Here is a 12,704-nt window from a genome sequence, read left to right as displayed (position 1 = left end):
CAGTTATGTCTTCCTCGGCTCCGGCCGGAGCCGAGGAAATAGTAGGGGCATGTGTTCGAGATTCATCGGCTCCGGCCGGAGCCGATGTTCGAATAGCCTTAGGACCCCCAGAAGACGGCTCAGAGACCGGAGCCAAAGGTCTGGAAGGCTTAGAGGGTTTCCCCGAGGATTGAGTCGAGGGACCCTCAGGCTTCAATAAGCCCCTTAATATAAGTTTATTTTTTTCGCTCCTGCAAGACTCTAGGGCTGAAGCCATGGCAAACAGCACATGAGTCCTGCAGGTGCAAAGGTCCCAGGCAGTACACACAAGAAGTGTGGCCGTCTGTCAGAGACATCTTCTGACAGCACGAGTCACACTTCTTAAAGCCTGAGACCTTTGAGTCCTTAGACATGTCTAAGAAGAGAAGTGTAACCACACAAACACACACACACACTGATTACACTTATTAGAAAAATTCAAACTAAATTAAATTAAGTTAGAAGTAATTTAGACAAATAAATCCCTATAAACACAGTCACTCACTACTAGGAAGGGAGGGACTGGGCCTAAGGCCCAAGGGAAAATTTCTAGTGGGTTTTTGGAAAAGGGGGGAAATTTACTGGGAATGGGATGGAACTACTCACTGTATAAAACTATTTAGAAAAACTAACTTAAAAAGGGGAAAAAACGCTAAGAAATAACTAGTTTCTTTTCAAAAACTAACCTGAGCCGGTAGGAACGCACCTCGATCGCTGTAGTGGCAAACGAGATCTGAGGAGTTACCGCCTAGCATTGTGGGATATAGGGGAGCCTCGAGCCGGTGGAACTAGCTCTCGAGCTTTTAGAGTGGCCGAGTCGGCTCCGAACCCATCCAGCAAGAATGAAGGCGAGATAGACAACTTAACATCGTGTGTTTAGGGTTGCTGTTTCAGAAAATATTTAGGTGTTTTAGATACAAAATAATTATTTTATGCAACTATTAATGAAAACTTAGAAAATATTTTTGTCCTGAACCCTTGGCGCTTACAACTAAACAGACACGATAAGCAGGAGTCATGTCATAACTTGCTGAATACTAAATGAATATTGATAAGGTAGGTAGGCAGTTTATTAATATTCATGAAGTATTTATAAACTTCATTGGTGACGTGTGAGATTTGCTACTGGGTATCAGGAGGTTACGAGACCATCCATACCTATCAACTGACCCTGATTTTGAGTCAGATTTTAGCTCTGGCCCTCTTAATTCTTCATAAAACTGGTTACTTCTGTAAAAAAAAAAAACAGTAATTACATTTAATTAATGACAATAAGTGCCGCAGTTTACTTCTGGACTTAACCCTGACTCTTTGAGAGCTATGCCCCCCCCCCCCCCCCCCAGAATAAAGGATAATACTAACAGGATACGTTCGCATCATTAAGCAGTTTGTTCGGAAAGCTTAAAATGTCAATTTTTTTTTAACAATCGTCCACATTTTACTGCTTAGAGACACATTTTAAATCTTAGCATTACTAACTAAAAATTACAGAAAGTCCTTAAAGTGGCACGCGGATGTCGGTAACGGCTGTCACTATTCCGTGAGTGTAAATCCTCCACTTAAAAAAAATGTCTGTTTTAAGACACACGAACTCTGGATAATTTGACAAATACCATATATCTGACAGGCTGCTACTCAAAACAAAAATAAATTGCATACATTGAACGAAAATAACTGGCCACGTAAGTGTTCTCCCTGTTTTTTTTTTTTTTGTTTTGTTACCCGGCTGCGCAATACAATCCTCATTTGCAGCGCTGTAACCAATCAATATTCCAGCTGAGGAATATTGCCGAGAAGCCCCTCCCCAGTGAGTATCACCAGGAAATGCCCGTCTCATCCAGTGCTGAATGCAGAGGGTTTGTTATTGTACATTTCTGATCATCTGATAGGAGTTATCTTCTTTGATTTATCATATTCGTGTCTCTTGTCATGTCTTCAGAAGAATTTGAGAAACTGCATGAACAGTATAGGGCAGTATACGAAGAACTTAGCCATGCGTCTGGACAGGCTGGGAGATGTTTTGGAGGTAAGTGGTTTGCCTTCTGACCGCGTTGGAGTGTGTAATTCTCTTGCGAAAATCCCCTTTACTGTTTATCAGGCAATGGGAAGAGCAGTTGTGTAATATAGTTGTATGTATGCGGTACTCTTGTCTTGGTGTGTTCTGTCCTCTAGAGGTTGGTGACTCTAGAGTCTGGTGACTTGACTTTAAGAGGATTTTGCTGCACGGCATTGGGAAGTAGAAATTTGGATTCAGAAGATGTAATAGGAACTTAAAAAGATTTTCATTTGGCTTAGGAAAGGATACTCTGGATAAAGCATTTTCGTACTGGCTTTTTCTTTCATTTTATCGTGGTTGACGGACAAGTTCATCATTTTTGGAAACTGAACGTCCTAATGCGCTTTATTGGAGAACATGCTGAAAGCATGAACTTGCAGTTTGCTTAGAATAGATGTATATACACCCTATTTAAAGATATGTGTATTAATGGACTGTTGTGTGTGACTGGAGAATATTTTACTTCACGTTCCCCACTTGATTTGTTACACGTTTGAGTGCTGGAACACAAAGTATACCGTGTAGCTGCGTTACAGCACTGAGCATGTCGATGTGTTTTAAAGTCAAATTTGCCTGCTAAGATCTAAAACAAATTGTGCCAGCTGAGAGGCCACTCTTTGAATGTAATTCCAGTGTCTTTCTATGAGAAGCATACCGGTTAGCTGTCCTTGATTTTGACTGAAGTTTTAGCACTCTGCCTCTTAATCTCTCCTAAATATGATGATATTTTGAGAAAAGGTGGCAAGTTATATTTAATAAACAATGACAGCAATTGGAGTTGTAGACTTATGTTACTTCAGAGAATGTATCCCCATTTTCTTGTGTCAATGACTTCAGTGACTGAAGTTAATAGCACTAATATTTTAAGTGTCCTTGATTATTTCTGGATTTTTTTCCCTGATTCTGTTGCACTTTTGTCATTAATTCAGTTCAGAGCTATGGTTAGAAGAGTGTTTGTAGCGGTGAAAGTAACAAATGGATTTCTCATCATTGGAGTATGTCAGCATATTACATTAGACCAGATGGAATTCTTATTACCCAAAAAAACATCTCCTAAACACTCTCCTCATTTACCTCCCCTCCCCACTTGTCTCCCTCTTACCTCTTCTAGCTGTTCCATATGTTCTGAATTTCAAATGTGAATGCATAACTTCTAAGTTTCTTGGAAGACCCATAACATGACTCTGTTCATTACCTAGTCAGTCCTCTGAAGTTTTAGGAAATATCTGCTATACCGCTGTGTTTTTCAGTTTCTTTGTTTCTTTCCACGAACTATAATAATAAAATAATTTTGCAAGGTATGACTTTATCATTACCAAGGTCTGTAAATGTTGCATGGCAACAATTGAATTAAATAATGTAAATAATACAGGATTAATGTTTAATCTAGTCTAGTCTCACCTGAACAGAACATCATATGCATGTCATGTTTGTAGTTACTGTCCTTGTATGTGTAGTAGCTTCTGTGTGTAATTGTCTGAATCTGGTCTAAATCAAAATAGATACTTTCATGGATAAGTGCTCTACCTCCGTTCTTAGATTAAAGTAACATAAAATCATGTGGAGTACTTTTCAAACAGCATCCCTCCAATAAGAGACAGTATAACGTTGATCTTGCTGTTATCCTTCTGTAATGTCATTTGGCAGCTGCACTTGTATAAAACTGTGTTGCTCTTTCTATTTGCAGGCTATTCACCAGCTAGTCTGACCTACTTTGTAGTTTATAGGAGTTTTAATATATGCTAATTTTTAGTATGATGAAGTAGTTCTTGAATTGTGCCATTTGATGGGTTAGTTATTGCATAAAAAGTTTCCCATTGAAGTCTGAATAAGGTCTGGTGGTAGATAAAAATCTCCTAAATTCAATTTGGGAGATAATTTTTTGTTGTGGAACACTTTGTAATATTGGTAATTCTGAGTACAGTAAGGTGGCATTACGCCTTGAAAGCCAGTGTTTTAAAGCTGCATAAATTAGAAAAGAAATAAAGCAAGGCCGAGGAAGTGAGATAAAGGTAAAGTACATCAGAAAACGTTGGGGGCATGTTTTTCAGAAATGTCTAATGAACTGTAATTTTAGCTTTTCTTTGCTATACTTGAGGTAGAAAAGGAGAGAGAAAAATGCTTCCCACTATGATTGTAAAGGTGACATACCTTCAAAGACTCTTGCTAGAAGTTCATGCAGGCTGAGAAAAAGATTTAAAAAAAATATTGGTAACAAGGGAGAAACAGATGAAACTCCCCCCTTCAGTGAGGGCCCGAAAGGCCACTGCCTCTAAATATATAAGCTAGAGAGTGAGATTTGTGGCTGGTAATCATATGTCTGAAGAGTCACAAATACCCCAGTTTCACAACCTCTTCCACCTGAGAATATAGAGAGGCTGTATTGATTACTTTTAAATTGACTTGTTCACTTTAGGACTCTAATCAAACCCATTTTACATTTTTTATTACTTTTTAAATGAAAAGGCAACTGAGATTATAAACCTTGGCATAGTTATCAAAGGGGTGATGGGCAGAGTAGCCAAGATGGCACACACCTTCAAACAGGAACTTAGAGCAAAAGCCTAAATGAATGACAACATTTTGCATAATCTGCACACTTTTTCTAAATCTTTTACTGTGGTGGTAACAGTGGTAGCAAGTTGAGTACTGAAGAACAGACTCCGTTGTCTCCAGAAGTGTTGTGCTGTGGGATCTGGAAGCAACTTCAGGCAAATTGAGAGAGACATATTCTTTTAGTGTATGATCTGCTCCTTCCACTAGGCCAAGTCCTAGTACACATGACTTGGGAGGCTGAATACACAGACCATCTCAGCTAGTTTCTATCTGCATGGAAAAAGCAGTGGCTGTACTCGAAGACTCGGCCGGATTGCTGAATACCTCACTCAGTCATGGAAAGTATGGTGGAGGAAATGTTTTGTTAATTTTGTCTGATTTCATTTTTTTTTCACAACTCAAAGCTAATGGCCATATGTGTTGGGGAGACATAAACTGACCAGTAAACTGAGAACTTTAAATCTTGTGACTTGGTTCTTGATTCACCACCATAATAGCAGAAAATCTACTTTAGATCAGGATCAGGACATTTAATATTCTGTACTTGGACATTAATTAATCTGGTCTCCACTGCTGATAGAATTGGCACTTATGTTGCCATATATATTTATAGTGCTGTAGATACCTCAATAAGACAAACATTTGCTGTGCTTTCAGTAAGAAGTCATGTCTGCTCACAGACATAACCCTTCAAGGGTGCATGTCCCCATTAATGCTTACACATTGTATGTGTATCCAGCTGAAGACCTCTGTATAGAGTTGGAAGAAAAAGGAAAAGGCTGGAACTACAGTTAAGCTTATATTTTATAGCCATAGGCCCAAGTTTTTCCTCCTCATCGAATGGTTCTTCCAGATCTGTCATGGCCTCCACTGTGTTTTATCTGACCCATATGTCTGGGGACAGTAAGAAGATCAGAAGAGTGTAACACTGCTGCTGGTGAGTGTTCTACTTCTGTTTTCCTAGCCTCTACACATGTCCAGTACCTTCCCAAAGGTGGGGTGTGTGATGGGTGTCTATATTGAATCATCCGTTATTTCTTCAAGGGACTGACATAAGCAAGATTCCCTGCCCACTTTCAGGAAGCACTGGCTAGATGGCATTGAAAGTTATTAGCTTTTTCTAGTAAGTGAATTATACAGAATAGATTTGTTTGTTTGTTTGTTTTACCATGGTAGAGCACTGATCACAATTACCAAATTTCAGAATTTCAGGCCCAGACCAGGAGAAAGAAGTGTAAACTACAAGAGAAACAGAGCAACAATAAAAACAATTGCCAAGGGAAAAAAAAAAAGAGAAGAGGAAAATGCTATATACAGAAAAATTGTGTGTGTATATACTGAAATCCCGAATATCAGTAGCCTGAGACCAGAAAGGCAAAAGTGCAGAATACCGAAACCCCAGAAGCGCGAAATTCAAAATCACGATGTTTGGAGATTTTGAATTAGCGGTTCTGGTGTTGCGGTGTGTGAGTGGATGGTTGGAGATTTAGGTAAGTGTGTTTTTACGGGTTTTGGGTAGGGGCTTTAGTGTGTGTCTGTGTGTTTTGTAGTGTGATGCGTTTTACGGGTTTTGGGTAGGGGCTTTAGTGTGTGTCTGTGTGTTTTGTTAGTGTGATGTGTGTGTGTGTGAGGAGAATGTAGCTTGTGTGTTGGTGTTTTTATGTGTTTGTCTGTGTAGTGTGACCACAGAGTTAGTATATTTAAGTGGGGGGGTGTGGGCTTGACTCCGTGCTTGTATGTAGGGTAGGTGTTTGTGTATGTTTAGGGACATGGATGTTTGTGTTTGCGGTATGTTTAGTGTAGAAGTCGCGATTTTAAATTTCGCGCTTCTGGGGTTTCGAGTTTATGGATTTTCGGCTTCATGGTCTCGAGATACTGAAATTCGGGATTTCACTATTTTGAGATTATGAAGTGAATCCACATGTGTGTGTATATATAGACAGAGAGAGGGAGAGAAAGCATAGCAAGAATGGAGAAGATAAAAGTGCGGAGTGGATTGTGATTGATAGGATAACATCGTACAGTCTCTTAAGCATCACTTGAAATACAGGATATGCTACAAGGTCTACTAGGTGTTACCTTTTTGATCTAGATGAGGTTGGTTGGTCTTGCCCTGAAGGGTAGCACTTTCACTGGCTTTGTTTAATAAGATGAAGTTTGTACAGAATTCTGAACATGGTAAAAAAAGAAGTTTTATGGGGGAGGGTGGATTTCAAGTGCATGAAAGCTAGATTAGAGAGACAATGTTTTGTGTACCGTAGCTTTATTTTTGGAGGTTGTAGTATAGGGCCTGAGTGTGATTATGATCTGTGGTTGAAGGAAGGGATTTTCGTGGTATGTTTTTCCACTACTGGGGGAAACTTTCTGTATACAATAGCGTAAACAGTAAGGAGCTTATAAATTGGTCATTTTTGTTTTATGGGATATCAGTTCATGTTGTAAATTGTATGACTGTGTTGCTTCTTTAGCAAGATGGTAACAAATCTGCAATTTTTTTTTGGAAACTGTTTAATTAGGCAGTTGCAATTAAGGGAAGACCATATTCTTGCTAAGACAAAAAGATTCATTTGCCATTGATGAGTCTGCAAGGAAAAAGACAGACAATTAGATGTCTGACATGCCTAGAAGAGTAAATAATTAATTTTACTTCTATTGTTTTTCAGTATGTGTGGACATTTAGTTTTTGTTCAAGCCAGATTCCTAGGTATTTGAATGAGGTGGTGGTTTGGTTAGCTAGTTGCATTGTTCAGACTTTTAATTTCCAAGATCTTCAAGTTTTGATTTGTCCTAGATAGTTCTGCTTTTGTCTTGTATGAGCTTAACAGATGTTTATCTAATTACTTAGCATAAATAGGGTGCCCTGTAGTTGTTTTTGTACTTTAGAATATTCAGGAAATCATGCAATAGATTTAGTGCTGGCTTTATTTATTGGGCGGCGCAGTGGTGCAGCGGTTAATGCTGTCGCCTCACAGCAAGAGGTTCTCTGGTTCGATTCTCGGCTGGGGTGCCTTCTGTGAGGAGTTTGCATGTTCTCCCTGCGTTCACGTGGGTTTCCTCCGGGTACTCCGATTTCCTCCCACATTCTAAAGACATGCTTCTGGAGCATTTCTCCCCGGGCCTCCACTGAAAACAGGATCTGTGGAACCTAGTTGGACTTTCCCCGTCAACAAATGTTAAATAAAAATAAAAATAATAAATAATTTGCTCCAGTAGGCGGGTGCTTAAAACTTTGAAATTAGCTTTACAGCTCCTGAAAAAGAAGGCAGTGCATTTGCTACCAAATCACTAAAAAGCCACCATATTTAATTCTAGATTTTTTTTTGGTAACAAAAATTAGAGAGCCGTGTTCCACAATTTAGGAGGATGAAGGCATGACTACCTCAGTCAATCCCGGTTTTGTTGGTGACTACTGCACTGAAAGAGCTAGGGGATGGGAGTGAAATGGATAGTGCATGCTTGCCTTTGTCAAATGTTGAGAGGGATGGATGCAGTATTGTCCACCACAGTATTCCTCTCAACTCTACAGATTTTTGCTTTATATTTTTTGGTCTGTTCTTTATAAAATGTGTGGTTTTCTGGCAAATCACTGATATCCATTAGAAAATGCATGCTAACACAAATCATGTTGTTTTAGCAATTTTCTAAGTTTATAAAAGAAATATTTAAAATATGTCCTTGTTTTGGACCTTTGTCCCCCCAATATTATGGGCTTTGTCCAGATTTCTTCAGCTAAAAGATTGAGAGGTATGCACAGTACACACCATAGTATGCAATATAAGGTATCCAGCCTGACAGATGTCAGGGAGTGGGATCTTTTGCATGGATTGGGTTTATAGTCCTTAATAAGTAGTTCATAGCGCTGTAACCAGAGTCTCAACATTGGCTCATGTACAGAAGCATGCATGCATCAAAGGGATGGCACTGTCAGGTGCACATTAGCCACCGAGGAGTTGTTTAGTGCTTTAAATAAAAGAAGAAGCTGTATGATAGTCTCACATGGCCTGCTGTTTTCCCTGGCAAATGACTGGGCCTGTTAAGCTAAGGGGCTGGCTGATAGTTGGCATGCAGTGAGGAAAAAGAGATTAAAAATGGAGAACAAATCCTGGCTCTTGCACGATTTACCTTAAATGTTTTACTGCACTTGGCTACCTAGCTTGCAAGTCTGCCAAATTGTACATGGACGAATCTTGGCTATATATGTATATTCTATTACATTCTTCAAACAGGAAGATTATTTTATTTTTCTGCGACGACCACTTTCATTTCTACTTATTCAGTCCTATTACTTGGCTGCTGTACAGCTGTAGTGGTATTTTCTAAATTTTTAGGGCTGTTTTTTCTCTTTCCCAAAGATTTGGTGTGTTCAGATATTTTCATAACCTGATGATTGTCACATTACAATAAGTTTTCTCACTTCATAACACAGAAGCAGTTTTCTTTCTATTTCCTAGATTACAATGAACCCAGACAAGTCCTTCACTACTCTCATTCAATGGATCTAGATTTAGATTTGTGGTGTCAGTTGTCAAGCTTATTATTTATTTTATTTTATTTATTGACATTTGTTAACCAGATTAGTCCAACTGAGCCAGGGGCCCATTTTTAGTGGAGACCCGAGGAGAAAAGCTTATTGTCTTATGACCTCAAAGAAGCTTGATTCATGCAGTGTTCATATGAATAAAGGCATTGTGGTTCTGTGGAGCACCCAGTTCAGTAGTCCTAGTAATTAAGGAAGAAAGAGATCACATGATGTAACCACACAACCTTTCCCTGAGGATTATATTCTCACTGCCACGTGGGAGCACATCTCATGGTTGCTGTGTGGTTATCTAGGGAATACTTTCTAAATACGAATAAGAAAGAGTGGAAAGCAGTCGTCAGACTTTTTTAAAAGTAATGCAGTAGAATCAGATAAAGGCAGAGAACACCCACACTCATGTATTATATTAACAAATGGGGGGAAACTTGATGTCCTGTTTGTGATGCGATTATTATAATTTGGAAATTGGGTGAAACTTGATGTCCTGTTTGTGATGCGATTATTATAATTTGGAAATTGTCACTAGATCCGTATTTAACAACACAGTCAATATATCTGCAAGGGTTTGGACAGCTTTCTGGCAGAGTCCTGGATGAAGTCTCTGACTTATCAATAGTAAATGAACAGATCAGTAATTCTTGCATATTGGAGATCAGTTGGGACCCTTCTGGTAGACCTTTGTATTGAAGAACAACTACTCGGTCTCTGTTGTTTTACTGTCTTTGTTAGTCTTGAATGTAGAAGATGGATACCTCCATGTCATGAACTCAGAATCAGAATTGCACCTTCTTTCCCCACTTCCTGTCTTCTAACCCAGAAAGTACTAAGAGCCCAAAGGGACAGGATAGTGACTTGATTCTTATGGTGCTCAGGTGGCCAACATAACCCTAGTTTATACTCTTGCAGCTAACATATTATTCAGTTGTGTATCTGCCTCTGTGCAGGACATTACAGTTGCAGCAGCAAGGGTTATTTCTTTATAAAATCTTCTCATCATCAATGTCTTAGCCACTATGCGTGGATAATTTACTTCTAATTCCAAATGGTTTCTCATTATCTGTAGAACTCATTTCTTTTCTCAAGGAAGCCAAAAGGCTGTTTATCAGCTAAGTCTTGTTTGGCAAAATGGAAAAAATTATCTTCTTGGTGAAACACAACACTTGTTTGACCAGAAATTATTGCCAGTTTATAGGACTTTTGGATGGCATAAATCCTGTTAAGACTGCATCATCTTATTCTCTATTACCCACCAACTTTATATAGTCTGTCTGACCCTCTAGTCTCACCAGTTCATGCAGTTAAATCTTTCCTGAATGAAAAGCTACTTTCAAGGTCACTTAGTATTCTCTCTTGCCATTTTGGGATTTGAACTCTAGCTATTTCCATGGACTTCTCTCTTTCTTGGAAAGCACCATTGTTGAAGTGGTAACCTCAGTAAGAACTTCTGGACTCAAGGCTTTGCTGTGCACTAAACAATGTTCTGCTGTGTTTTCCACAGTGGTAGTATACTTATGAGAACTAGTCCACTTGTACCTATGAAGTAACTTCTACAGTAACCAGATGTTGTTGCAAAACAGGACACTGAAGTGAAAAGACTAGTACACACCTTCAGTGTGTATCGGTAACTGAGGTATTTTGGAAAACTTTGTTTGCTTCATAAAAATCTGACCAGCTTTTTTGTCTCCTTCATGAAGGTTAAACAGGACCTATGTATGGACAAATAGACTTTGTCAGAGGGCTGCCCATTATATTTCCTTTTATTTTGACAAGTGGAATTGATGGGCACAGTCAAAACAATTTGTACTAAGGATTCTACCACTTTTGCTGGCTGTTTAATGAAGGACAATTTTGTTTGTGCTTTAGTCATACATTAATTCTTTTTACACTACAAACTCTTTGCCCATTCTTTGAGTAAGACACATTTTGGTAGAGTATAATTGTAGCGGAATCCTTTTCTTTCTTAGTTGACAACTGCCTCCAAATATAATAATATAGTTGCGGTATACATTCACTGTAATTGTAGATCTTTGATGGAGAGATTCACATAGCAGTCTGGATCTGCTCCCTCCATTCTCCTTTACTATACAGATTTGAGTCGTCATGCCGACTGGCTGTGTTTTGGTGTACCAACTGACTTTGCTACATAGTTGTTGCATTATTTATTTTTATTTTTTACAGTAAGTACAGTTTCTGACTAGAAGAACTGGAGGTGGTACAGGGTAATGCTTTTGAAGTGGCCTGGGCAAGCTGACTGTAAAAGAGCAGCAGTAAGAAACAAGTGTTCATTCTGGAGGTCTTGTAGCTTGGAACTTGGGCAGTGTGATGGTTGACCGCTTCTGGCATAAGCCCGTTTGTTTGCTTTACAGCTGTGAGAGCCTCTCATTTGAGTATTTTGTTATTTTTATTTGACATTTGTTAATTGAATGAGTGTGCTTGCTGGTTCCTGAACTGCAAATAAGGCCAGAGATGCAGTAAATGAATTATTCACTCTTACAAATGACAAATAAGTGCATAATGTAGTACGAGTGGCTATGGAGTGTCTTGTGTGTGTAAAATGAATATAAAGGGATGCATAATATATAAATGTGTAATAGCTAAGTTGAATATAAAATCATGCATAATATATGATGTAGTATATAATAAGATGTGTATAATGGAATGTCTGATATGTGACACTTGCAAATATTTATGTAGTGATACTTTCATTGACATTTACATAATGAATAGTAAAAAAGGCAAATACTGCCATTGAGAGCAGGTGAGATAATTTTGCAGAGGTAATATTAATATATTAAGGGGGGAGAGAGTATGCAGAGTTATACTATAGAACTATAGGTTTATGGAAAGCTGCATGAGATGGGTCGAAGAAATGGGATAAGGTACATTTTTAAGTTGTACCTCTGAAGCATTTACATGGGACATTGTCTTTCGGGTTGTTAAGTAGGATTAGTCTAAAGAGAGGTTCGATTCTCAGCTAGAGCGTCTTCTGCGTGGAGACATGGGCGTACCTTCGTTGAAGGTTGTGCATCAGAGCTGGTAACTCTGCACGTAAAAATCAACTACCAATCATTAGCGGACCGGAGTTCCGCTGTGGCGACCCCTAACCAGGAAAAGCCGAAAGAGACAACAAGTCTAAAGAGAAGTTAAGGTGAGTAGAAATGTAATTTATGTGGGAATGGAATTCTAAATTGCTGAACCCATTTTATGGAATGACCTTTTGTTTCCTGGATGCATAGTAGCCAAAGTAGGGTTAAGGAACCTCGAATTTGTGAACGGTATATACAAGTGGTAAGTAAGCTGCGGTTACATAAAGCTAGAAATTATTCTGATGATCATCTTGTACAACTTCATGTGCATTGATGTTTCCACAGTCTTTCACAGAGGGCCACATAAAACAGTTGTGTTAGTGATCCCTTCTCCTTACCTGCATGCATGATATGTTCTTTTGCTGTGTTCTTAACCCAGTTTATTTACAATATTTAATTTTCTGTAAGAATTATGTAGAGTAGCAGTAATAAAAACGTGTACTGCTGT

General features: G+C 38.7%; 1 protein-coding gene across 2 annotated transcripts in view; it reads left to right on the top strand.

Annotated features, from left to right (window-relative positions):
• The first annotated feature begins 1,802 nt into the window (after nucleotides 1–1,802).
• Nucleotides 1,803–12,704, top strand: part of VTI1B (vesicle transport through interaction with t-SNAREs 1B) — a 646,522-nt gene continuing 635,620 nt past the window's right edge. The window contains exon 1 of one of the 2 annotated variants that reach the window (XR_006365209.1): nucleotides 1,803–2,044. Coding sequence is in view for 1 of the 2 variants with exons in the window: in XM_044074064.1 (XP_043929999.1) it covers nucleotides 1,948–2,044 (97 nt within the window). In the remaining variant the exon portion in view is untranslated. The remainder of the gene's footprint in view (nucleotides 2,045–12,704) is intronic. The other variant, XM_044074064.1, reaches the window with a different exon arrangement.

The sequence above is a fragment of the Protopterus annectens genome, chromosome 6.part0 (assembly GCF_019279795.1).
Source record: "Protopterus annectens isolate FY-2018-M chromosome 6.part0, PAN1.0, whole genome shotgun sequence".
Lineage (NCBI taxonomy): Eukaryota > Metazoa > Chordata > Ceratodontiformes > Protopteridae > Protopterus > Protopterus annectens.
Note: the sequence above shows the minus strand (reverse complement) of the source record. Positions and strands in the feature narration are given on the sequence as shown.